The 27,754-nt window shown below is 40.3% G+C and overlaps 3 protein-coding genes across 8 annotated transcripts; 2 read left to right on the forward strand and 1 right to left on the reverse strand.

Moving 5' to 3' along the window:
- Positions 1-2,492: 2,492 nt before the first annotated feature.
- Positions 2,493-12,000, forward strand: LOC118120316 (transcription factor Dp-1). 5 transcript variants are annotated; one of them, XM_035175120.2, is made up of 12 exons: positions 2,493-2,734; positions 4,761-4,846; positions 5,006-5,099; positions 5,292-5,413; positions 6,130-6,251; positions 6,428-6,593; positions 6,746-6,892; positions 6,999-7,067; positions 7,492-7,643; positions 8,797-8,963; positions 10,610-10,688; positions 10,822-12,000. In XM_035175120.2, exons 2-12 carry the CDS (start codon positions 4,835-4,837, stop codon positions 10,958-10,960), a joined length of 1,269 nt encoding a protein of 422 aa, XP_035031011.1. In that variant the 5' UTR covers positions 2,493-2,734; positions 4,761-4,834; the 3' UTR covers positions 10,961-12,000. The 5 variants fall into 5 exon arrangements, with proteins under 5 accessions (XP_035031011.1, XP_035031015.1, XP_035031012.1 ...); XM_035175124.2 differs by having other exon boundaries at positions 2,494-2,734; positions 5,033-5,099; XM_035175121.2 differs by lacking the exon at positions 2,493-2,734 and adding an exon at positions 3,729-3,949.
- Positions 12,001-13,933: 1,933 nt separating this feature from the next.
- Positions 13,934-19,306, forward strand: LOC118120497 (rhodopsin kinase GRK1). The gene is made up of 7 exons (XM_035175498.1): positions 13,934-14,954; positions 15,993-16,120; positions 17,143-17,300; positions 17,384-17,467; positions 17,583-17,707; positions 17,973-18,174; positions 18,334-19,306. Exons 1-7 carry the CDS (start codon positions 14,256-14,258, stop codon positions 18,621-18,623), a joined length of 1,686 nt encoding a protein of 561 aa, XP_035031389.1. The 5' UTR covers positions 13,934-14,255; the 3' UTR covers positions 18,624-19,306.
- On the reverse strand, positions 19,197-27,718 carry LOC118120498 (protein-lysine methyltransferase METTL21C). Of its 2 annotated transcripts, XM_035175500.2 has the most exons (7): positions 27,601-27,700; positions 26,894-26,989; positions 24,381-24,508; positions 22,749-22,890; positions 22,494-22,657; positions 22,292-22,409; positions 19,197-19,863 (listed from the first exon to the last, which is right to left on the reverse strand). In XM_035175500.2, the coding sequence occupies exons 4-7, from the start codon at positions 22,867-22,869 to the stop codon at positions 19,466-19,468; spliced, it is 801 nt and encodes a 266-aa protein (XP_035031391.1). In that variant the 5' UTR covers positions 22,870-22,890; positions 24,381-24,508; positions 26,894-26,989; positions 27,601-27,700; the 3' UTR covers positions 19,197-19,465. The 2 variants fall into 2 exon arrangements, with proteins under 2 accessions (XP_035031391.1, XP_035031392.1); XM_035175501.2 differs by lacking the exon at positions 26,894-26,989 and having other exon boundaries at positions 27,601-27,718.
- Positions 27,719-27,754: the final 36 nt, after the last annotated feature.

The raw sequence follows: 27,754 nt of genomic DNA on the forward strand, positions 1-27,754 counted from the left end.
GCTATTTAAGGTTTGAGCAGAAACTGTTCATGTTGTCATTTGACTTATTTGTAAATAATAGACGTGAATAGTTAGTGAAAATAACAATATAATAAAAATCAGAACGATCCCCACAGTATAATAAAGCTACTACAGTAGTACTCAAAGTAACTGTAAAAGTTGAATCAACAACCTTTCAACATTTTCTCTAAGAATGCAGGTTGAACTGCAGGACATCTGTATCAGCCTGCATTAGGTTATAGGTTTTCCAAATAATAATATAATTTTTCACAGTGTGACACGATATATAATTCACTACAGCCTTCAAAGTAACATTAGATTTTAATCAACAGTTCCATCCCTGAGACACTGGACATTTTATCTAAGAAGGCAGGATTTATTGCAGAACTGCGGTATTAGGGTAGTTTTAGAATATAGATCAGTCATCATTACCTCTATGCCTTTTCGGAACGAAACATTGTCCCCTTTAAGAACGTAGGACAAGATGGAGATTATCCCTTGTATGTTCTACCACACTAATTAATGCCTATACACCAGTTGATGTTAGTGACCACCAGCAGATGTTAGGGTATAATATAATATAATATAATATAATATAATATAATATAATATAAAAAGTATATATCAAATAAACTGGATACTGCCTATGAAAGTTCTACATAAAATAGTGCACACTCATCAATACCACACCCTTAATATACCCAATTTCTTTCATCATGACTCACACATAATTCTTAGAGAAATCAATAAGAAATTGTTAAAAAAAAGAAGCCCTATCTCGTTGTATTAAAGAAAGTTAAACATAATCCCGGATCTTCCCCCTGATCTGGATCTACACAAAAAATATCTTTCTAAATCCTTCCTGACCCTCACTGGATTATAAATTTACAGTTTACACATAAGGAAAAGTATGCGAAGAGTAAAACAAACCTTTAAAATGATTTCTTATGTAGTGCAGGTTCTGAATTTCAAAGATGTAATGGCCTGGCATTGCATAATAGTGATCCTCTTTAAATCAAACCGAACTGTAAAGTAGATGTTTGATTGAAAATAAGTCTTAGTTTACGCTTGTTTCGATTGGAGCAATCTTGAAATTGGTGATTAGGAGTGCAGATCCTAAAATAATGGAGGAAGGATCTTTTTTAAAGAACTGCACACATGATATGCAATTTGTTGAGCAATTGTTTAACTTGATAAACTGCGATGATGCCTGACTTTAAAAACCTAAGAAATGACTGTGCTGTAAAAGTAAATGTTGTTTGGTTGCTCAGCTGAATTTTATCTCATGAGAAAGTGAATCCACCCTTGAATAAGAGTGAATAACAAACACGGCTCTGCAGCTGATACAGTATCTGTGGGAGCCAGCCTTCCTTTTTCTTGTTGGCTCTGTTTTACAGTGACTAAGGCTCCAATGACATCGAGCACACTGACGTCATGCTCACAGCAGCATGCAAATGATCCTTATTGATGGAAAACTACTGTCAACTCATTCAATGACTTTACACTTGTGGTAAACTGTGGGCTTTATTGTTGTTGAAATTAAACTGATAATAAGAGGTGCTTTGGAGTGAATAAGGTGCTATATATATTCAGTTTGCATTGAAATCTGATGCATTGTTGAGATTTCATTTAATTCTTTAAAATTAGGTTAATGATGTGTAATTTCTTTTTAAAATGTAGAAATTCCTCCTAAGGTGATTAAAGCGACAGATTCCAGACATAACACTGAGGACTCGACCTTTGTGTCTTTATTCATTGCTGTGTTTGGCCTGAGAAAACAAATGCAGTGGCTTTTTGGTACTTACTTCAACCAAACAAAACAATTTAAAAGCAAACACTAAATGTCAAATCTTGAATCACAAGGAGCAGAAAGAAGAATAATCGTATATAGTAAGCCCCTCTTTCACAAGATATTAATTAACAAAGCAAATAATTCAATTACAATTAAAAATTTAAATAGCTGCAGGCCAACACAGCCCATCACATCCCTCTATTAGTTCATACAGTGGATAGTTTGGTAATAGGTAATGGTAATACTTTATACCATTCAAAGAAGCAAAAATGAAAACTGAACAAAACTTAATAAACACATTTCATTGTATTTCCTCCAACACACTGGCTTTTTATTGTTTTTTTATAGCCTAAATGTACGCTAAAAACATGTTGTAAATGACCTCATGGATGACACCACAGGAGCAGTATGGAGGCATGTTAGGTTTTTTTAGGTTTGAAGAAGTTGTCACCAGTTACTACTTGTTTGGGATTTGGCTGCAACACTGTTTACCCCTGAAACTTCAAAAGTGTTTCGTGGACTGAAACACTTCACCCACCCCTCCATCGGCACAGTGGTGAGTAGATAATGAGTGAATGTTTTGGTGAACTATCGATAAGAGGGAGATTCGATGCATTCTGGGTGCAACCAAAACTTTTTATCTGCAAGAACCAGAGGAGCATAGAAGTGCTGGAGGGAAACAAACGCAGCCTCTCCCTCCTGCACGGTAGGTGGCGCTGTGAGCACGTTGGACGCCGGTTGCTTTTCTCCGGGCTGCAGAGAAGCAGAGTGTGGGCATGAAGCACTTTGACTGTTCTGCTGTCGTATCGTCGCAGTCGACCAATCACACTCCTGCAAACCCAGACACCGCCAAGATCAGATTGAGAGTCGCGCTGCTGTAGCAAGTGGCTAACACACACAGAGGAGGCTAACGAGCAACTTGCTAGCCTGCGAAGTGCACCGGTAAGTCGCTCCCAACGACTTGTGGCTCGCTGTCAATGCGCTTCAAAAACAAAGTTCTCCATTTTAAACACATGTTTTATTAAGCGGTCCACTAAAGCCGCTCTTGAAGACTTGCTGCACGTGAACAGGAGTTTGACCGAAGCTCATTCTGCTGGTGTTCTCGGTGACAGCTGTGGATTAGCTCGCCGGCTAGCTGCTAGCTAGCGTAGCGCTTGTTGGCTAACAAAGCGCCGGTGCTCGAGGCTTTTCAAACCGAAACATCCAGTCAGGTCGTCGCTAAAATAACAAGCGGAGCGTTTGCTAACTAGCAGAGTAGCAGCCCTGAACACTGCACGTGAACTTTAATGCATTTTCCGATAAGTTGCTAATGTACTGTATGTGTAGCTGAGACTAATGTAGTCAGTAAGGGGGGGCTTTTAGTTTAATGTGACGCTCCACGGTGATTATGAATGAACGGTTATCGTCTGATATGTAAAACTATATTTCATTTTTCCAAAGCTATTTTCATCACAAACACTCGTATCGTGGAACTTCATGAAATAACAGGTCAACGCCACTTATAATAAACGAACAAGTTATTCCAGTTACAGAATGTAAATATTCAGGTCAGTTTGTTGCATAGTTTAATATTGATATTGATATGATGATTAATGTATTCAGGTTTTCCTGAATGTAAACTCTGGGTGCTGTTATGTTTGTCGCTGACTGATTGCGAGGTGACAAGTATGTGACAACAAAATGTCAGTGATTGTCCATAACATAAGAAATAAAACAATAATTAGCTGATTGCTAGTAACAGGCATTTCAGACGTGGTTTCCATACAATACTTGATGTTAGTTTTACATGTAGATGGTCACCATTCACAGTAGGAGTGAAGCACATTTTGTTTGTGTTTGTTGCCTCCATGTATTTCTGTGGTCCATCTTTCTTCAATTGAAAACGAAGACTTTTTTTAATTCAGCTTCCCCAAACGACCAACAGGCAGAATCCCAGCTTCATGAACTGATCAACATCACCACACAGAAACATGGGGAGACAACAAACACAGGAGTTAAATACTCATCACTAATACAATACTCTGCACGTAGAATTAAGTGTAAAAGTACTTCGACTTGACTTAGTTTGTTTCCTGTTCGGAAGGGATTTAGACCTCCTCTTCCTCCATTCTCAAATGCCAACAACAACAGCCGTCGAAGAAACAGGGGAGTGCACTCGTAAGTGCACAGAATTACTATTTTCGCGTTATCCTCCCTGGTAGACGCACACACGCTTCTTACATGTTCATCCACACTCCAGTTTGTCAGGAATGCGTAGCATGCAACCTACAAATGCTATATTTTTAACGCGAATCCTTTCCAAAACGTGCAGAAGCTAACGAGCTAGCTAGCTGTGAGTGAGCTGAATGCAACGCTAGCGGTAACAGTTAGCTAGCTGCATTCAACAAAAGCTTGTTCACTGCTGCTCTGGGACCAAATGGATGTTGTTACTACTACGTGCATCCTCGTTGCCTGTAACCGTGTGGCACGATCACTTATTAGCGGATCTTTTTGGTGCAGGAAAGTTGTAACGTTTGCTTGACCCGTGGAAGTTCGACGATGCCTCTCCGGAGGATGTGCTCGGTACCTGAAGTAGGCCTCCTGCACACTTAGCGTAGAAAAGTTGTGGCCATCGATGGGTTGTTAAATGTGGATTTCTGCTGTCACGCTGAATTCAGACTTCTTTCTCAAAGCTTCATATGTTGGAGCTTTTTATCAAATATACACATTTCCAGTTATTTTTTAATCCTATAAGAGGAATATCCGGTAACTCAAGCTAACGACAGTGATGTAGCTTTGTACAATGTGCTGGCAGCAAGCACTTCAAATGGGCCTTAGTGCAGAAACAAGTTTAGTTTAATTGCATAACAAATATATATGAATGAATGTATTTAAACACAATATTGTGTATACAAATGTAATGGCTTTTGCTTTTTTTCTAAATTAACCAGAGTCATTATTCAGAAGTTTGTCCTCTGTGTGTCTCCAGGGGTCTGAAGAGTGAAGCTTAAAGGGACATTTTCTTTTCGGATTGAATCTCAACTCCTCCGGTCCTTTGGGATCATGGCAAAAGATGTAAGTAATCAAACACATTGGTTTTACTGGAAAACAGTTGTGCAAATTGTTTCACTTTGCAGATACTGTAGCTGAAGGTGTAGCGGTTATGTTGCTGCAATAATCCTATGTTTATACTCCTGGTTACTCATGAATCATCTGTAACTTGTTGAATTTTAGATCGTATTACGTTCATGTCCTCTGCAGGCTGGTTTGATTGAAACAAACGGAGAGCTGAAGGTTTTCATCGATCAGAATATGAGCCCAAGCAAAGGTACAAATTATGAATAATTGTCATCTACAAAGAAAGTGTAAAAAGTATTTTCTTTAGATAACATAAAGTCAAGCACAAGGAACCAATATGTCTTCATGTGTAGTCCTATGTGCTAATAGCTGGCCGATAGAGGGCAATGGAGTTTCAATTATCAGCTCTACTCATTACTGGTCTTCTTGTGTCTTCTATCAGGTGTCCTATCTTTGGTTACTGTCCAGCCCACAGCTGCCTCTGTGGCCAAACAGCTGCTACCCAAAACCCTTGGGCCATCCAACGTGAACATCACTGCACACATGCAACATTTGCCACACATGGTGAGTGATGCTCGACAAACGTCTGGCTTTTGTGCTTTCACAACCAGATTTGTGTGAGTTTACAGAACCTCTAAATAGATATACAAGAGTCAGCTTTCTAAATGGTCAGTGACCTGCAGATGCATTTGTGTATACATGTGCATGCTGGGCTTCTCTACTGTGTCTTACTGTTGTGTAAGCCCCCTCCCTTATCATTGTGAGGTGACCGGGGCGGAGGGTAGGTGGAGGCAGTTGATCCTAAGCTTATCAACTCTACAGTCAGCAGGATTACACCCATCATCCCATTATACTGTAGATATGTAATATATACATAACGTAAATCAGCTTAGATATCACCTGAGTGATGGAAATCGATTCCCAATCTCTTCGATACCTCATTACTATTATTAATTCAAATTTAAAGCAATGTCTTGAATTGATTTGGTCATACCATGGTCATCACCAGTAATTATTAGTCAATAAATATCTCTCAAATACTAAATTAATATTTTTCCTGATGCGAGGGACCCCCATTCACATTTACTTATTTCTTCAGTAAAACTTTATTTACATGATTTATTTTTAATACACATGTCAAATTGACCTTCCTCATTTGTCAAGACTTGATTACACTGAATTTTTGAGAAGAACTCATTTTATGCTGACAGCCTCACAAGATTACAGAGGATCTTGAGTTTTAATTTTTACTCCTTCTTGTCCTTCTATGTCCTCTGCAGGTAATTGGAACACCTCAGAGGCCCACGGTATCAAATACCATTTTGGTGAACAGTCCACATACACCAAGTTCACAGTTCCTCACTCAGAGTCAACCATCAGACGCCTCTCCATGGTCATCAGGGTAAGTCCTCAAAAAGATCCTCATTTTTATGAATTTGGGACATTGTCGAGCTCTGTCAGGATTAAGTTTTAATAGCATGTGTAAAGTCTGATATTATTCCATGTCCAAAAGGAAATGCATACATTTTGACATGATAATCATTGTGCTTCTATGGGGGGGGTCTTTTCTGTCTGCAGTAAGCGTGGTAAGAAAGGAGAAAAGAATGGGAAGGGCTTGAGGCATTTCTCCATGAAAGTGTGTGAGAAGGTGCAGAAGAAAGGAGTCACCACCTACAATGAGGTTGCCGATGAACTGGTGGCAGAATTCAGCTCTGCAGATAACCACATGTCACCCAACGACTCAGTGAGTGCGGCATGACATTTTCTCAAAACCATACAAATCTAAATTGTACACTGACATGTTTGGTAAAGGGTCTAATGAAGCTAGATATTTTACAATTTTAACAATTTCGAAGTTTTGTTAATATTAAGAATCTTGTGTTTTTTCCTTTTTAGCACGTGTATGACCAGAAGAACATTCGGCGGCGTGTGTATGATGCACTCAATGTGCTCATGGCCATGAACATTATCTCTAAAGAGAAGAAAGAAATTAAGTGGATTGGCCTTCCCACCAACTCAGCACAGGAGTGCCAAAACCTAGAGGTAGAAAAACACTGTGAAGACTGTTGTTTTAATAGCTTGAATTGGGGATGTTAACTCTCAATCATTGTATGTTATCACTCTTAATAATATTTTATATTAACTGTAGGTGGAAAGACAAAGGCGGCTGGAGAGGATTAAGCAGAAACAATCACAACTTCAGGAGCTCATACTGCAGGTGGGGAAGAGTTGAATGCTTCTGTGTGTGTGTTTTGTGGCTGATCATCACTTACAGCCACTATAGCTCTGATGCCAGCTTAAATGTAACTACATCGCAATGCCACAGAAGCTATGGAGAAAGCATGTGAGCTCTACAATAACTGAAACTGGCCTTTTTGTGTTCCTAATAATCATAAATTATAATTATTTGTATTATTATTATAATGCCCCCTTCCTCATAGCAGTTGTGAATGCAAGAATGTATATGTTTACTTAGGTATATAATGAATGCATCGCAAAGCTTGATAATGTCCTGTGTGTATGACAATCCGTGGGAATTCTGTGCTGAGCTACAAATAATGTTAGATGTGGTATCACACAGAAGCCACCACTCTGTTTAGCTACATCAAAGTTTTCACCTTTCCTTGATCTTGTCTTAATAGCAAATAGCGTTTAAGAACCTGGTTCAGCGGAACAGACAAACAGAGCAGCAGGCAAACAGACCTCCACCTCCCAACTCCATCATCCACCTTCCATTTATTATTGTCAACACCAGCAAGAAAACTGTCATCGACTGCAGCATCTCCAACGACAAGTATGTGCTTCATCTTTAAAAATTATGAAGTGTACTCCCAAGGTTTTTAACGTCAAGATCAGATGCAGCTTCCAGGGTGTGACGCCTTCGGGCTTCTCTCTTTAGAGATAGATCTGACATAAGTATGTTTGCTGTTGCTTCATTGTAGAGCTGTGTGCAGTGCTATTGCTTGGTCGTTCGCACTTGTTCATCAGTATCTTGAGAAATCCCACTGTGTGGTTGGCCCGTCACCTTGTCATAGTTGAAGCTGTAGCTGTGTGTGTTTATTTGATGGTCGCATAGTTTGCAGCAAGCAGGCACCCGAAAGTGCATTGCACATGAGATCAAACTGCGCTATTAAGAAACATAACTAGTGGTACATAGGTATCAGTAAGTTATAAACCTGATGACAGGCCTAAATGACACCCGGCTGTTGCTTTTATAGAGAGAAGAACCGCCAATCTGTAACACTACTGTACAATCACAGTGGGTGGTAAGAAGTGAGCTAAATAAGTGAGGTTTGTAATGTGCTGCAACAGTCAGGATTTCTTAATTCCATTGTTGCCTCTAAAATGTTTATACGACACCATAACCTCTGGGAACATAACTTCTTAATACAGCAATCCATGTTCAGATTTGAGACTAGATGAGAAAGGAAAAACAAGGCTCCTTTTTAATTAAATTTCTTTGGGAACTAATGTGGGGCCTTTACCCTGCCAAATTGGATGGTATGGCTTTTTCAGTGTTTCAGTGCAACACACTAGGGTTTAGAGAAGCAAGTAGTCAATTGAAGGTGAAACATCTCCTAGTTTCTTAACTTTGAAATGTACAATTTTTGAGTTGAACCCTATTATTATTCCTATATTCCTATAACATATCTTGATGTCTGCCTGCAGTTTGACGGCAGCTGTGTTATTCAAAGTTTTTTGCTATGAGTGCTTAAGAGTCCATGTGTATACATGTAATTACAACCGTTTTGCACTGACCCTACTCCTAACAACATAATGGGTGTTTCCAAAATGCACATTTATCGCACAAACAAAATTTACACTGACAAAGTTAACGAGTTCAGATATGTTGCATCTCTAGTATTTTCCATTCTATGAAATACACATTTTACTCCATGAACCACATAAATAACATTCTCATGTCTTTCTCTCTTTCTCATCTGCAGGTTTGAGTATTTGTTCAATTTCGACAGCATGTTTGAGATCCATGATGACATCGAGGTGCTGAAGCGAATGGGCATGGCCTGTGGTTTGGAGGTGGGAAAGTGTTCTCCAGAGGATCTGAAGGTCGCTCGTAACTTGGTGCCCAAAGCTCTGGAGCCCTACGTTATAGGTCAGTGCCACAGCTGGTTTACCCAGAGACATTTCAATAGTTGGCTCTAGAGATGTCGGGATTTACCGATTTTACAATAAGCGCGGTTTCATAACATCAAGGTTTCATAACCGTAAGAATTGTGAAAACTACGATATTTAACGATGATGTCTTGCTTCTCGGGAGTCACGTAATTTGTGTGTGCGCTTGTTTGTGTATTCCCACGAGGGAGCTGAAGTAACAGCCTTATTTCCACCAACGCTGGCCAAAAAACTCCATTGGAGGAGTTCACACTGAGAAGAATTCCATGTTTACTTTCGGTTTCTGTCAAGCTCCGAAGGAGCAGCTGACATGCTGTCACACACTCACACTCTCTCCCGCTCTCTCTCCCTATTAACCATTATAAATGTAGTCGAGAGTTTAATTCACCTATACTGAGAGGTTATAGTATAATAAGGACATGAAGAATGTGGCTTGAACCAGGACAATATGCCCATTTATTTTTTCACAACTAGTTCACAAAACTTCCAAAACAGAACAACTTCCATTGGTGACGCTTCACAATAAAAGTCCCAAACATAAAAATCAATAACCAACCTTCCACAATAAGGCAACTAAATAAAATAGCTTACATAGATTTTTTTTTATAAAGCCAAATGTTACACTATAAAAACTAACTGGATATAGTTGATAAATGTTGATATTAATATTAATAAATATTTTAGGTTATTGGCTATATTATTTTTAGCTATATATTGCTTGTTGTGTGTCTTTATCCTTCCATAATATCAATTGTGGAAACTGTGATATTTCCTCATATCGTGACATCCCTAATTGGTTCTATATCCTGTAAAAATAGTGAAACGGCTAAGCTAACATTTACAGGTATTGAATGTTGAAAGATTTTAATTTAATGAAAATGTGCGTGAAATTCATCTGATGACCGTGAAATAATGAAGATAGTGCAGTTGTAAGTTAAGAAGTTGAGTCTTTACTTGTTGGAGATAAAGGTCTGTTGAGGAGTTGATTAGTTTGTGGGATCCATCTTTTCTTGTCTCATTGTCAGATACAAACAAAAACACAAGGTCACATATATTGGAAACATTTAATGTTGCTTGTTTACACCGTTTGCTAACAAGTACTGACACATCAGTATCACGATCATTGGCTACTTAAAGGTGGACGACATCACGGCCAAAGCATCTCCATTGCCCCCTGGTGGCTGGCTGCAGTATTTTTTATTAACCCTGCCTTCTCCATATTTGTTTATGGGACATAAACTAAAAAGTCAGTTTCTGACATTTTAGTTAGTTCTTATCTCACCGATGTATGTTCAAGTGCTAATTCTTTCCAGTATTTTTGGCTTCGATTAGTTGCTCGCGATTAGTTGGTTGAGCAGGTTTATTGGCGTGACCTCGCTACCACTCTGTACTACTACACAGATGACTTTGGTGCAAAATGGCAGCATTCGTATTATATTTTGGCTTCGTTTCTAGATAGTAGGAGGAAGTGGAGACATGTCTTCCGTCTTTATTCACTCTATGATCGTGATGTGTTCACTAACAGTGGGTCTTCATTGTAACAGTGGTGGGACTTCAGCAGAATGATAAATTCAGGTATCATCAAATTCGTATTTCTGTAGGTTAATGTATTTTCTCTTTTCTCAGAGATGGCAAAGGGTCCCATTAGTAATGTCTACATCACTGGAGGATCCTCAGCGAATGGTGCTCGTTACCCTGCAAGCAGGTGAGAAGGTTAACCCGTAAAGCAACCAACAAATGTGACAGAAATCACATTGTCGTGCTCATCACGCTCCTGTATCACCTTATCCACCATTCACTTGTTTTCTAACTGAACAATAAAATCCTCCTCCTCGTAGTGATGGCTGCACCGACGGCACTATGGCCTCCAGCTCGAATGACTCTCACTACAGCGGCTCTCGTGTGGAGACTCCAGTGTCGTACATGGGGGATGACGACGACGAGGATGAGTACGACGAGAACGACGACGAAGACTAAACCTGTCTTTAGACCGCCGCTCCAACAAGCACAGTCCTTCAAACCACCTTCACCGTGGGAATCTAGTCCCCCTGTTTGTGTGTGCTTCTTCCACCTTTCCCCCTGCTCCCCATGCCTGTATTTCTGTCTGGCTTTTTCAGGGGTGTAGATGAAATATTGAACAGAGGGGTGTGCGTGTGTGTCGCACCCATCTTTTTGAATCCTGTGCACATGCACTACAGCTCTGGGGGTGGTGTTGTCCAAGGGAACTGTGGTCTGTGGCCCTGCCACCACACTGAAGTCTTTGTATGCCTAATCCACTTCTCAATAAGCCATCCCACTAAAAACAACCCTCTGTAAAATCTACTGCTGTTGGAGAATGTATAATGTACTTGTTGGAATAGATATTCCTATTATGTTCCAATTACATATAGCAGACATGATGATCAAAATGTTCCTTGATGGCCAAAGTGTCTGCTTAACGCTTGGTAGAGCAGCACCATGGACTCTGAATGGCCTAACACAGTTGCCATGTCATCTCAGGATGGGGCTCCATCGGATGTGTCGATAACTTTTTTTGTTTTATGTTCTGGGCAATAATTTGAAATAGTTTCTTATCCCCCATTGTGTTGGGCCGGCTTCCTTCTGTTCTATAGGCAGCTGCTTTCCTGATCTTGTTTGCTAGTTATGTTTATATATATTTTTTGTATTTCTGGAGTTGATGAATTCTCCATCACCACCCTGTTAACGCCTTGGTAGTGTTTACAAAAATTATGGCACCAGCAAGGTCAGAACTTTCATAACCCAGGCTCCTGATAGGTAAATAAGCTTTGTTTGTTAATTACGTACATGAGTCCTACAACGATTGTAGCTTATAGTATCCTTTAGAGGCCAGTGGTAAGAGATAAAAAAAATATTGATGTAACAAAATGTGTGGTTGTGTAGGTCTTGGTGTGTTTCTTCAAAGATCTCTTTTAAAACTGAGCAACACATGTACTGACTTCCAAATACCTTTTCTGTAATCTAATATAAGTTTGCAAATTAAATATAGATTGTTTTAATAAGTTTGTTTCTATAATGTACAGTATGTAGGTTTGTTGCAGCTAAAAGTTGACCTACAGTTTGTGTCGAGCCTGGAACAACATCGCGTTTTCTGTAAAAACTTGAGACACCTCATACCTCAAAGTATTTTTTTTTTTCTGTACCAACTGAAACATGTAGGCTTCCTGTAAGTTCCAGTAGTAGTTGCTCTTTATACAAACCATCTGAGAAGATCTGTTTTTAAGAGGCTCAAATGGTTTGAGACCCTCTTCATCAAAAGCCCATGGCTGCACAGCGGCTCACAGACATGTGCAGGGGAAAGGTGGGTTTGAGGAGGCGTCTGCCCGGAAATCCTCATAAGCGTGCTCCAAACTCTAGAAGTGGGAGATTTCTCTGAGGTGAGAACAATTGTTTATTTTCTCCTTTACTTGCATACTGTTGGTATTCCTTTTAAGCTAGAGTTGTTACATGATTAGTTGCATTTAACTTTAGTACAGACATGGATTTACAAGTGTAACTGCTGACAATGACACTGTCCTATTTTTAATGAAGTGTGTCCAAATGTTTTTGACATGGAGAACAGACAAGGGCCAAAATGTAGCACACCCTGTTGGCACTAGAGTCGATGTCAACAGTGCATGAGAAGTGTAATCCTGCAGCCGCAGAAGACGTCCGTGCATGTCGCTTTAAATCAATTTCACTTCTAAAACTTGCACATTTTAAAGCGTGGGTTCAGATTCTTATCACATGATTTAACTTGGAGGAAGGCTAAAATGACTTTACATGTCAGATCTTGGGCTCAGTAGAAACCCGTGTAAAAGTCAGTGGTGGACGACTTGCTTGTGTTTCTTGTCTGAAACTCATGCAAGTCCACTGTGCAACTACTGAATATACCATGACCTGGATGAGTGAAAATCTATTGATATACATAGATATTTTTGTTTTGGAGCCGGTCATCCTGTTCCTCCTCTCTGCTCCAGGTGAGAAGCTACATCACATCCTAGAAGCTGAACACCAGGTTTAGACGAGAAAGAAGAAGGTGAAAGAAACGACGGTGTCTCTGGTTCTGCTCCATCGAGTTTCATCTTTTTCTTTAAACTCCATTGAGAGTCTGCCATGGTAGGAATGCAAGGATAAAAAAATGTGTCCGTTCTGTGACAAATTTAGCTGAAGTTAATGAGTCAAATGAAAAGGATGTTCTCTAAAGTTAGTAATTAGGAAGTAGAAATTTGGAACTAAAGTTTTGGTACATTAGGAGACATCCTCTTTATTTGTCAGACTGCTAAAGCCATAAAGCATTGAATGTTTTGAGGCACTATTTCTTTGCAGTCGGTGACAGGTAATCCTTTCAATGGACCTGCGAGAATGTCAGTTGAAGCATTTGAAAATATTTTGAACTTGTTCTTTCAATTTCCTGCTTTTCAGAACACCTATACTTTCACTTATGTCTGTTTGTTTTTTGTTAGCAGGGTTACGCAAAAGAAAACTTGACAAATTGATACAAAACTTGGTGGAAGGATGTGGCGTCTGTCCGGTAACGACCCAATTGTGGTATTGATCTGGATCAGGGGGTGAATCCAGGAATTTCTTATCTGATTTCCAAGGGAATAAGTCATGTATCTTGATGAAAAAAATCCGGCACATTTAGGGGACTGATATCTATGTGTTTGGGAAATTTGGTGCAGCTTGACTACATTACAGACTTTTGGCTTTGGTGGCGGTATGTGCGGCTAATTGCTATTCTAGTTTTACTATTAAATGTAATAAAATGTAGAAATATTAACACCATTTGGTATCTTAATAGAAAACCTAGTTAAATCTGTTGATTTTCTGTTGGCCTCAAACATGATTTTTTCACGTCTTTATGTTTATTATGCACCGATGACATGATTGGTTATATGAAAACTAATTGCCAGGTGGTTACTGGTGAAACCTCAGCTGCAGATACTCAGTGTTCCTCTGTTCCAGCAGGTGCTTCGCACACTTTGTCTGGGGCATTAGGGTGTTAATGGATTACTGAAAGGTGTTGACTCAGGTGGGTGTGTGTGAGACTGAGGGTGGTACAGTGCTCAAACTGTGCCTGGATCTCTTTCAGACACCACTCTCCAGTGCCCCCTTTTCTCTCCTGGCCTCTGCCACTCTTCTGTGATCAGTTTTCCTCTTTTCTCGCCCTCGCTTCGTTCTTCCGCCTCACCCCTGCACATTAGAGAGCGGCATTTATTCTCTGCCTCCAATGTCTCCTCTCTGCATCGCCTAACAGTCACATACCCTCAACATGGATATCGGAGGTCTGACCACAGTGGTCGCAAATTCTGCTTACATCAATGCCCGTGGGAGCATCGATGGCTCCAACCCTGCAGCAGCTCGGGAGAAGAAGTACCATTCCCGCCTCAAACTGCCCCACATCACCGTGTGCGAGGACCTGAGGGATACCCTGGATTTGGCCTTTGACTCGGCCTGTGTGGAACAACCCATTGGCAAACGCCTCTTTAGGGAGTTCTTGAATGCAAATCAAGAGTATCACGGTGCTTGTCGTTTGTGGAAAGACGTCGAGGGCTATGACCTGGCCGAGGATTCTGACAGGGCAAAGAAGGCCTCAAAGATTGTCCAGCGTTACATGGACCCCTCTGCCAAACACTACTGCCCCTTCCTGTCTGAGGACATCATAGCGAAGGTGAAGGAGGACCAGGGGTCTGTACGGGATGATTTGTTCGTTGCAGCGTTGGCCAGAACGCTGGACTTCCTGCGGGAGGCCCCCTACACTTTCTTCCTGGAGAGCCTGTACCTGAAGAGGTTCTTGCAATGGAAGTGGCTGGAGATGCAGCCCATGGACGCAGACTGGTTCCTGGACTTCCGCGTGCTGGGGAAAGGAGGGTTTGGGGAGGTGTCGGCCTGTCAGATGAAAGCCACGGGGAAACTTTATGCCTGTAAGAAACTCAACAAGAAGAGGCTGAAGAAGAGGAAAGGCTTTGAGGTGAGAGAACAAACGTGATTCATGATGTTGGTCTTTTGTATTAGGCCAAGATAGATTTATTCATATCAGCCTTTTTAAATCAAATTCACACACAGTATTGTTTCAAAAGACAAGAGATGCACTGTTATTCCTGTTTATCTCAATTTAACATGAAGAAGCAGTTACGGACATAGTGAAACACAAACTGCAGGTTTTGTGCGTTCAGTGTCTGACATTAATGGCTTTAAGTTAGAGTAAGTTATCAATATATCCTGTTATTGAACCATCGTTTGAACTCATAAATACAGTAAGGTAGAGACCTGTAATCAAAGTATAGCTGAGTAAAATAATGAACAAAAAAGAAACAGTGAAAGGAACTTAAGCCTAATATATAGACAAAGAATTATTTCAAGCCAAATGATGCAAAGCTTTATTCAAAGCACATTAAATTCCAGGTGGAAGAACAATGTGCTGCACAAGCTACTGTGGTTGTAACCAGAAAATAATGTGGAAATTAAGATAAATATTAGACACATAAAAACTATCACAAATTTAAAGTATGAATAAATAATAAATAAAGTAATATTAGCTTGAATTTATGTAGCGCCTTTCAAGAGTAAAAAATCATGTATTTGGCTCAATCTACACACTGTGCTTCAATAGAACTGCTCTTTTAACTGCTCTTTGTTGTGCCGGTGTTTAGTGTCTGTATGTTCCAGAGAAAGTGTCCCACACTGATGGAGCTGCACTGGTGCTAATCACCTTTGTCCCTGCAGCCTCTGTCTCGTTTGGCTTGAGCCTGCAGTATTAAACACTGAGACGGGGATAGAGTGATTACTGGGAGCTTTAGTGAAAAGCTCTTCTGAATGGAACTCCTTGGCACAGTTATATCTTGCCCTTGACATGTCTGAGGTCATTCTTTGGAATGTACTTCATCAATGACACGAAAGCGCGGCGCACAGTTTGCTTCAGCTCGTTGAAAGAAAAATACTTTTCCTGTTTTTTTTTTCCTCTTGTGCATTATCTGTCAAACGTGTCTCTCCGACCTCTCTCCTGTAGGGTGCGATGGTGGAGAAGAGGATACTTGAGAAGGTTCACAGTCGCTTCATTGTGTCATTGGCGTACGCCTTCCAGACAAAGGAGGAGCTTTGTCTGGTCATGACCATCATGAATGGAGGAGACCTCAAGTAACTTCACACTCTCACATAGGCTCATTGATGAAGGAGTGACTGCACTTTACTTTTCTTTCCTCATTGCATTATTGGCAGCCTCAGACTCCTGCGTCACAAAGTCAGCTGTGACACCAGCTATTAGAATATTTGACAAGCTGGAACATGAACCATAATTCAACTAACAGTGTCATTGCAGTGAGATGAATTAAATGTACTAATATTCACATGTGTGTATTATCAATCGCTGTATCTCAGATCATAGACTTTATGTAAAGATGGACGACATGGCTGCTCCCAAAAGTGAAGCCCAAGCTTCTCAATTGCCCCCTGGTGGCTGACTGCAGTACAGGTCATACATTCTGACTCCTCCATGTTAATGGATCAATCTAAAAGGTCAAAAGTGGGATGGTCACTTTAGACGGTTCTTATCACACTGACGTTTGTTTAAGTGTTTATGTTTCTGGTTAGTTTGGCTTTACTAATGCTATGCAATAAAAAAGGGGTTAAAATGCCATGATTGACAGCTGAGACTGACTCACAATTGGTCAAATGCGTTTATCGACATCCCTACTGAGGGTCCACCCGCTGATCAACACTGTGCAGACAGTGTTTGTATTTCGGCTTCATTTATGGATACTGGGGGGAGGAGGAGACGCGTCGTCCGTCTTTATTTACAGTCAATGAGACAGACACTTGGGTGAATGTGACATCATGTGTGGTGGAAACAGCATGTGACCTAGAGATCTCAATGACATTCAGGAGTATAGGTCAGTTGTTGTAGATACGCTGGGCTTCAGGCAAACATGTATCCTCGGCAGATGTTCATTTTCATGAGAGGAATAATCCTGAGTGCTCCCTCTTATAAAGCACCAGTCACTTAAATACACATCAAATAAACTAAGTGAGATCTGTTGATTTAAAAATCTAACAATAGGATTCTAATATGTAAAAGGAGCAAAGCCCATAGCGGCAAATGTATTCAGATGACATGTGTTTTCTATCAGAGCCAAGTCTGACCTGTTGTGTCCCTGTGCCAGGTACCACATCTACCTGGTGGATGAGAACAACCCGGGCTTCGACGAGCCCAGAGCCTGTTTTTACACAGCTCAGATCATCCAGGGTATGGAGCACCTGCACCAGAAGAGAATCATCTACAGAGATCTGAAACCAGAAAACGTGCTGCTCGATAATGATGGTAATCATGTCCATCACGTGAAAAATAGCCGTCATTCGTGTGTGACTATTGGCTGATGAAGATTTCTTTACGTTGTCGAACAGGGAACGTGCGTATCTCTGACCTGGGTCTCGCTGTGGAGCTAAAAGAAGGAAAAACACTGACCAAAGGTTACGCTGGGACACCAGGTGAGTCTCATCTGTGTCTAGTGAGTAAAACACATCATATTTAAAGGTGTAGTCTCACTGTAACCTGATCAGAACATATACTTCTTTTGTCATTGATTTACGCTGATTCTTGCAGGGTACATGTCTCCAGAGATGCTGAAAGGAGAAAAGTACGACTCCTCGGTCGACTACTACACTCTGGGGGTGACGTTGTTTGAGTTCATGGCGGCCAAGAACCCGTTCAGGAACAGGGGGGAGAAAGTGAGTCGCCCTTTATTACCTCCGCAAGAAAAACGACTGAACCGATTTTATTGACACTTAACAAAGGATGTGTCATGGCTCAGGAAAGACTCCATTAAACTTTGGAGAAGAAAATTTCTGTGTACATGTTATTTTTATCTGATCTCAATATGCAATACGATGATAAAGTGGCCAGTCGGCCCTGGTGGAAGTGTGCGCTCTCCAAATCCTCTTTTACTGTGACTGTGAGATAACCTGGAGGATGAGATGTTGGTCTCTTCTTCAGGTCGACCGTGAGGAGATGAAGGAGCGTGTGCTGACGCGGGTGGTGGACTATCCTGAGAATTTCAGTGCGCATGCGAAGTCGCTCTGTGAAGGGCTGCTGGCCAAACAGGTGGACGAGCGGATGGGTTTTAAGAACGAATGCTGTGACGAGATCAGAGCTCACCCATTTTTTCAAGACATCAACTGGAGGAAACTGAACGCAGGTATCATCCATTTCTTTTTACTTTCTTATTTTGCTCAGGGTTGAATATACATTAAATATTTTTTGCGCTAATTTCAAAGTTATTCCGACTGTAAATGCTTTTCTTTGAGCATTTGATTTTTTATTTCCATATCTCTAACCCTGACCCTCGCCTCTTCAGGTATTCTCCTTCCTCCTTTTGTCCCTGACCCTAAAGTGGTGTACGCTAAAAGTCTGGACGACGTCGGAGCGTTCTCCTCGGTGAAGGGAGTGGCCTTGGATGATCCCGATAAGACCTTTTTCGATGAGTTTTCCTCTGGCAACATCGCCATCCCGTGGCAGGAGGAGATGATCGACATGGGTATTTATGGAGAACTCAACCTCTGGGGCCCTGAAGGCAGCATCCCAAACGACCTGCGCAGGGAGTCCATACTAGAGCAGCCAAAGTCTTCGACCTGCTGCGTATCGTAGAGTCATTGAAACACCTTGAAATTGCATCAGTGCACAGACTCAAACATTCAGGGCAGACGCACGTCTCTTCTGAACTTTCTGAATCGCAGAATAAAAACGGTTTAAACCTAACCTTTTATTCGGGGCATGAACAGAAAACACAGAACGGAGGTGAATTTCCAACCTGGAGTCGACTTGATTATTGATTTCGTATTGAAAAGTGAAAGTTTTTGACATTATACCCTCAATTGTCTCTATTCTCCCTCCCTCACACATTCTCTTCACCTTCACTTCTCTTTCTCCCCTCACTCTCTGGTTGTATGTGCATGTTTTACATTATTATAAAGCTTTTAGATTTAAAATGCATTTTTTTTAAATCACATTTTTGAGCCGGGATGCAGCGATATGGTACCTCTGGTGCTAAGCGACTGTCACATGTTTCACATTTTCTCCCGTAGTGAGTATGCTTTCTATAGTAAGGGCTTCTTTATTCTTCTTTTGCTTATTCACAGCTATTTTAAATCAGCACAGCACCTTTGATGAAGGTTTATGAAGATTTATTACCACATGACAAATTTGAATAGAGGAGAAATGTTTACAATAAATCTATTTATTTTTAAAAACAAATTATTGAACAAAAGTTGAATGAAGTCACAAATGTATGAAAAAGTACTGGTGAATAAAATAGCTTATTAAAATGAAAACTTGAGTCAGGAAGTTCATTTTGTTTTCTGTGTGACAACAAACTAAAACACTATCTAGGAATGTCATTAAAACCTTTCCTTTGATGGAAATTCCTTTTTACAAACACCTAATTTCTAACTTTTTGGAAAACTCCCCCTACCCCCCTCTTCAGGCTCCTGTCACTCCTTCGCTGTGGCCTGGTAGATCCTCACCTCCTGCTGTGGGAGCTCGGTGAGCAGCGTCGTGTTAAAACTGCTCTCAAAGCGCTCTCTAAACATCAGGTCTGACTGGAACCGGATCTTATTGGCCCACAGCAGCGTCGTTCGACTTCCTGGTCGGCAAAAGTGACGCATGGTCTCCAGCAGCTCCTCCAGGGAGTCGTGGTGATAGACGACGTCTGCCGCGAGCACGTAGTCGTAGTGGCAGGAGAGATGGGGAAAGTCCCGCTCCAGGTGCTGACCCCAGGTGAGGGCCGCCACCTGAGGGGTGTAGCGGGAGCGGCCCTTGGTGTTTCGCAGAAGGTTAAAGGTCAGATTAGGCAAGATGTCCGGCAGGTCGGTGGCTGTCACCCAAGCCCCTGGACAAGAGAAGAGAAAAACCACACAGCTGAGGAACAGGTTGGACGATACGGAAACATTGAAAGGATGAGACCAATTGGCTACTTTTTATTTTACCCATGAGGTGGCACTTAAATCATAATGCACATGCTAACATTATATCTACATGCAGCATATGAAGTCATTCCACACTAACTGTATGTTGAAGGACGAATCTGGTGATTTTATGTTTTATTGTCAACATATACAAAACCATCACGATTTTGAAGTGATCAGGATTTGCCTTTTTAGCCCGTTCCTCATAAAACACATTCTTGTGTCATTTAACTTTATTGTTGTCTGTTTAACGCCATCCAGCTGCTGTGAAGTCTAAAAATGTATCCACGACTGAAAATAGTCCCCAACCTATGCTGTTTTCCTCCAGTGCCTGGCTGTTATAGTAAACCACTGAGCCTTTTTGTCTTGAGAAATAATATAAGACATTATTTAACTCTTTATTTTTTATGTCCTCAGTGGGAACCAGTCCTTCTGCCAAGGACTTTATATTCTCGTCTGCGTTTGTTAGTTTGCATGATTACGCAAAAACTGCTGAAACCAATTTGCATGAAGGGTAGAGAATAACCCCAGGAAGAGCCCATTCGATTTTTGGTGCAGCTCTATCCCACAGGTTCATGTTTCTTGATGAAAACATCAGGCATGTTAAGGGGACTGATATTTGAGTGCGTTCAATTTGTTTCAGATCCCCCCCCAAAAATTTGGATCTGGTAGATTTAGTGTGGTTTCATCAGGGGACTGTTGAGCCATGGTGGATGTATGAATTCTACTGACTTGTAATTAAATACACAAACACTTATCATGTGAGCGACCAAAAATAGAAAAGAAACGCGAACGTGTAACAGCTCTGAGGCCAGTTTAAGGATTTGTAAAGCTTATTTATAGACAATTTTGTAAATCTGTGGTTTTATAAGTGTTGAATCTTAAAGGCCGTATGGAAAAGAAGTAGAACGAGGGAGGCTGAAAGTTTGCTGGCTGCATTTAAATGGCAAATTTAATTAGAAATTATGGGAACTGTTGGATTTGTCTATAAATTTCAAGGTCTTGAACTTATTAAGTTATGATTTGGCTCTTAAAATTGAACTGAATTGAATACCTTTTATTTTAGTTCATCTTTTAGCCATGGATTTTTGTGAAGCACTTTGTAACCTTTTTCGAATAAGTGCTTTTCAAATAAAGTTATTATATTATCATTATAAAACTTCAATTCCACTTTGAGTGTATCACAATATTGCATGACCTCACTGACCTTTGTATCTCTGACAGGAGCGGCTGCATATTTAGTGACAGAGAAGACGTACAGGTTGTTCTTTAAAGTCTAATTCTGTTTGGAACGTTACAGATGCTCATATTGAAGTACTTGTGAATTATTCTTAATAAATTCATGGATTTCCTTTGAAAGACAAACGAGGAGAAAACAGATCTGAAGAAATGCATAAATTGCTTTTGACTGAAAAGATGTTTTATTTGATGGGGATGAATTAACTTGTGTTTCCACTGCATGCATAATAGAAGCGCCGAAAGGATGAGAGCATTATTCTAATGATCACTTTGTTCATCCAGACGTCTTTTAAAATCTCTTTACAGTCACTGGCTTGTTTGCAGTGTGAGAGATGTGGTGTGGGTGAATGGTCATGGTCGTCAGACAAAGAATCTCAATGTTTTTAAATGATTCCGTCATGTTCCCTCCACTTTCTCCACCAGACCAAATGTTGCTTTTGCACAAAAGATGAATAGATGTCTGTAAAGTATTCGGGGCATATTCATGCACCAGAGGGAATTAACCTGATAAGGCTTTTCATTCACTATTATCGTTGGATAACAGCTCTTTTGACAAATTCAGCCTCATTACATACAAATTCCAACGATAATAGTGAATTTGTGTCAGATTTATTTGTATTTTTTATTTAGGACACATGGTTGTGTTTGGGATTCTCGAGGAAAAGTCAGAATTTCGAGTGCTCCAAAAATCCCAAACACAACCATATGTCCAAAGATGGACGACCCTTCTCCACTTCTTCTCATTGTATGAAAGTGAAGCCACAATGATAAGGGGGCCGCCATCTTACACAGGCGCTGCCATTTGGAGGCAGTCTGCAGCGTAGTGAGCAGGAAGTGGAGCCGTGGTATCGAGGTCCCGCCGATACACATGCTGGACCAATCACGTGTCAGTCTCAGCTGTCCTTCATGACAGTTCACTCTGTTTTTATGGCATCAAATTATTAAGTGAAACCAAATGCTGTGATTGTGAATTTGTGTTTTGAATAATTTGATTAATTTATTGCAGCCAGCAACCATGGGGGAGCAGTCATGACGTCCATCTTTATATAAAGGCTATGTCTCTATATACAGTACTACATAATGTGTGACTGAGCTGCATTATCTCAGTCTTACCCAGCAGACTTGCCAGTATGGAGAGTAAACCAGTCCCGGCTCCGATCTCCAGCACAGCTTTGTCCATCAGGTTCACTTGACTGCGGTTATTCTCCAGGAACTGGCACAAAGCGACAGCCTGCAGAGCAAAGTCTCATCATTACACCAGTTATGACCATGTAAGTGAATGAGTACTAACACACCATCGTTGTGGAGCGTATACCCCAGGCCAGATCAGAGCGCCATAAGTATCTATTGATTCGTGGATGCTGATGTCATGACCAGCAAAATGAAAGGACTCCTTCCCCAGAGCGTAGTAAACTCTCGGCTCCCAGATGTTCCTCCGGTCCAAAGCCTCCCCGGCCATCACTTTTTGGTCTGTGAGTTCTGTGAAGCAGGAAGAGGTAAAGTGATGGTTATGCAAAGCCACACCTGAAAAACTAAAGACAAATGACACAACGGTTGACTCCTACTTTACCTTCATCTGTTGTTTCCTGCTTGATTTGTAGTTTCCCGTCCTGGATCTCGTCATTTTCCTCCGTCTGGTTTCCAGGCGTCTTCTGTCGCACAGGTTTGGAGACTTTGGACAATTTCTCCATGACCAATAAATACAATAAAAACTGAAAAAGAAATATTTTAATCAACTCTTTGCAGTAATTGGATGACACTTGCTCCTCAGAAATGCCTCACATTAGCCTGTAGTCCCAGTTCATACAGGATATTTTTAGCCAAACCAGTCACACAGTGATATCGCAAAATCTATGAGTGTCATGATTTTCTGTGGATTCATGATCCCCGTAGAATGAATATTAATGACTTTGGTACTTGATCTGACTTTTCTTTTAAGGACTGCCAGCAACTCCAAATATTCACTGAATTATCTCAAAATCTACAACATTCTAGATATCCACTATATATCATTTAGCCTTGTGAAATGTTATTGCATTTAACAATGCTAATACACAAAATTCTCACCTCCCCATTTAACACATTCACCTCTCAGAAAAATGTCAGTGACAAATGAACCAGATAAGAGGGAAGGAGAAAAACATCTTTAAACTTTAAAACAACAACACCCAAAGCAACTAGACTTCTTCTCTCTGTCTGTAGCTAGTATTGTTCTCTCATTTTAGATTTTTTTCTGGGTAACATTAAGTAACTTCCAGGCTGCTGTGTTTTAAAAGAGGAATTATGAAAGTAATTCACAAGTCAAATATTATTCCATAGTTCAAATAAAAAAGACTTCAATCTAGGACAATTTTCTTTTTCTATTTCCGTTTCATTGCTGCTAATGACTTCTCCACTTAGTTTTTTGTTTGGTGTTATCTAGCAAAATGGTGAGCATAGTAAACCCTATGAGTAAAACATGCCTTCCTGACATCAGCATGTTAGCATTGTTAGAGTGAGAATGCCGACAAAAGAATTTGGCTCAAATCACCCTGAGCATCATGTGAGAGAGATTTCCAGCTTGGCTGCAAATTGTGTTATTGGCAATATGTTCAGACTTTATGCTTCATTCTCTGAGATTATTAATTTATTTTAAAATGTACTTTTTTAAAAACTAATGAATATAGGCATAAAAAATAAAAATGTATCATGAAACATCTGCCCATACAGAAAATTAATCAAACACTAACTGGAGGATGTGTTAAAATAATCATTTAGTTCTTTTCTGCAATTTGACTTCACCCCATTTTTTCCAGCATTTGAATTGTTGTAAAAATTTGCTCCTTTGCTGCCAGTGTTTATTTCTGTGTGTTTATTATTAGTGAGCTCTGTACATGATTTGTGTGTTTGTGATCCGTTCAGTAAAAGTTGGACTTGGATCAGAGTCGAACTGAATGACCCTGCACTCTGTTCTGGAGCCCAGAAACACAGCTGGTTAAACCCTGAGGTCAACACTCTGCATACAGAGAAAAACAGGACACACCTCAGGTGCACATCACAGTCTGCTGCACTTACACTCAAAAATGTGAAAAAAACAAAACAAAACATTTGATATTATTGTAAAATCATTCGTTTTGAAATCAGTCAGAGTGATTTTTTTCCTGTTATTCTTCTCATTTGATGAAAAAGTCAAAGCCAAACAAAAAAAAGGTGTGGAACCTACCTGTCTGAACCAGTGGCCTCTTAGTCCCTCGTCTCGTTGTGCGCTCACGTCTCTGTTGTGTTCTTGTGTTTATAGAAGCAGCATCATGGATGACACACCCCTAAGCCCGGCGCTGGTCTGTGGGGTCACTGGCAGCCAGATTTTAAGAGACAGAAGCAAACAAACAGATTTATAAATGTCTGACAGTGAGGGAAACACAACACAGACCCCTCCCAGCACTTAACATCCACCCTTACTGTCAGCTTGTATATTAAAGTCTATACAATACTTTAGCTGTAAAGTCAAATCCATTGTTGTGTTTACTCTGAGGAAAAATTCAACAACATCTGTGAGGAGCTTCTTATTATTCCCTGCTTTTGTTCATTATAGACCAGACATCTGGCGGCACAGGCAGGAGCTCCAGGTAGGGACACGCAAACATTTGACAACAGAATGTATTCACACTGTGCACAGCGCTCATATATTTACATATTTATGTTTATCCCAGGAGCGTGCAGAGCTGTATGAGGTCTGTCAGGGACGTGTGGAATGGAAGTGTTGCCACCTGGCATGCTCCGAGGAAAAGAATGTTGTGTTTTGTTTTTACATCTTATAAACTATTTCTAACGCTGTCAGCAGCAGGATGAGGAAACTGTTCTCCACTGGCAGGTATTATTAAAGCTAAACCCTGAGTCCTTGGTGAAAGATTTGATTCACAGCTAAATTTTGAAGTCTATGTCAATAACTGTATTCAATTTTGAAATGAAGCTGGAATCAAATCCGACTGTAAAGCATATTTACATATAGAGCCCATATCTCTAAAATATTTTCCTATCTTCATTGGCTGCCTGTTAAATTTAAGATTGTTTTTAGGTTCTGTAAATAAAGTTTAAAGCTCAGCACGGTCTGGCCCCCGGTTATATAATAGAACTTTTCACTCCTTGTTCTCTGCTGTGATATAAGATCTTCCAACCAACACTTGGTAGTATAAGTCAAGTCTGGTAACTAAATAGAAAAAACGTTTGAATGCCTGATTTTGAACTGGTTTTACTGGATGTTGTTTGTTTTAAAATTTGTTCTTTTATGTTATCATTTATTTCTCTTGTTTTGCTCTCTTGTGTTTTATCCCCATGTATTTTGCTCTTTGTAACTTTGTTTGGATGAGTGCTGATTTTCATTCTTATTCTTATATCCTTCCTCTCTTCATTCTCCCGACATGTGTTATCTCTTATTGGTCTTCCCCTCACCTGGTACCTGCCGTGTTTGTTTGTCAATCACTCGCGGAAAAAAACCTTCAGATAGTTTAGAAATTACAACAAATATAACACAGAGATGAGTTACAGTGGTTTAAAATACAATGAGTTACTGAGGATTATAAATAAATTCACTTTGTATTTTATGATAATAAGCAGTCGGCAGACTGGATGAATCGAGGATTGTCTCATCTTCTTGTTTTCATCCCTCCCAATGTTTAATTAATGACCCCCCCCCGATCACTTTCACACATTCCTGCAGTGTGACAAGAGACGAAGCAACATATGCCAACTCAATGCATCAGTAAAAAGGAAACAGACTGATTATCCAGCAGGGACGCAGATAATTACAATGCAGTCACTAATTAGGCTGTTTTCACTTGACCAAATGACCTTACGTGTGAAAAGTCAGTCTGTTCACTATACATCAAGATGAAAGCAACTCTGTAAACACTGATAAACTCACAAATAACTTCAGGGGTTCATTCTTAAAGACTGATGTGGCACTGGATTGGCTAACCTCTTATATGTCAATTACGTCCTGTTCTGTTGTGCTGGAAGATGCCTCGTCCTTCCGTGCACTTGTCTTTTTTGGGGTCCCCCAAGGGTCTGTTTTGGGTCCCCTCTTATTTAACATTCTTTACATGCTACTCCTGGGGCAAAGCATGCAAAATCATAACACAGATTTTCATTGCAATGCAGATGAGGACTTTGTAACTTTGTTTTGAAAGGTGCATAAAAATAAAAACAGATTTTTAGTGCAAGTTGTTCCATGAGAACTTCTAAAATTCATCTCAGCTCAACGTTGCTATGTTTTTTATCCTTTCTCTCTCTGTCAATCATTGTTTTCAAAATCCATGATGAGACTTTGGAATTTGCTTAAAAAGTCCAGTCCAGGTTTGAGTTATCCAAATACATTATTATTATCATAGACAATATCTTTAAATCAACCAATCAACCGGCATTAACACACTATGTCAAGCTTGGACTTTATATTAAATACAATGGCTTTAATAGTCAGGAAAGTTTTATGACTTTGTAAAATTATATTTGGATATCACATTAAGAAAGAAATTTCAAACAATTATTTTGGCTCAGTCGTGTTCAACCCCGTGAAGCACACAGATGAATGAAATACACAGATTACCGCTGGTATGTATCTGTTCTATAAAAGGCTGTGGTGTAAACATTGTCCAGAGTCTGTTTTAGAACCAGTGGCAGAGTGCAGCTTGTAATGTGCAGTTTAGGACTGAACATGGATACAGGGGGTATTCATCGTACCAAGAGCTCGTAAGCCTGGCTGCTCACTGGGCTTTAGATGGGAGGATTCTCCGCCATGCACACACACACATGGATGCCGGCAAACAACTGGTTGTCCTGTGTGAAATGAGAAAATGAGTTGAACTGACAGATGGGAGCAGCAACACTGAGTCACTCTCATCTAAATGGCAACAATAATAATCAGTCAAGGTATTAGGGGATTTTCGGAGCATCAGGATCTCAAGACCAGGGGCCCATTCATATTCATCCATATTCCATTCATCAATCATTCTTGATGAATGTCATTTTGGACTGACTGACGAATAACGGTTGAAAAATGGTTTTGGTATTATTTTTCATACAGTTTTATTGTAAATACCCAACTGGTGATAATGATTAACCAGAGCTGATTAAGTGTAGAGTCTAAAAATATGACTTACTAATGTACCCAGTAATGCTGTTGGATACCTGCGTCTCCCCACTAATAAATTGGAAAATCAAATTCCACCATGATCTTTTAAATCCGGCAAAAGTCACTTTTCCCAGTAGAGGAACAATGGTGAATCTGCAGGGCTCACAGTGTATCTCTCAGAAACGAATCCAACTGATTAATTTGAATCTTCTTTTTTTAATTAATGACTTTGTTTGTGCTGGCGATGCATGCGCGTAAATAAGTAATGAAAAATGAATAAGGAAAAGCAGAGGGATGAAGAGCTGTCAGTCCTCACCTTAGAGTTGGTAATCCTCACCTCCATGTCCAAAGGTCAGGGAAAGCTTGCGCGGGCCAGTGGAAAGTGAGTCACGGTCACACAGCAGCAACATGTGAGGCCCCGGCAGGCTTTACAGTAGCTGCATGTGCGACCTACTGTGTATATACATGAG

Source organism: Hippoglossus stenolepis, chromosome 13 (assembly GCF_022539355.2).
Source record: "Hippoglossus stenolepis isolate QCI-W04-F060 chromosome 13, HSTE1.2, whole genome shotgun sequence".
Lineage (NCBI taxonomy): Eukaryota > Metazoa > Chordata > Actinopteri > Pleuronectiformes > Pleuronectidae > Hippoglossus > Hippoglossus stenolepis.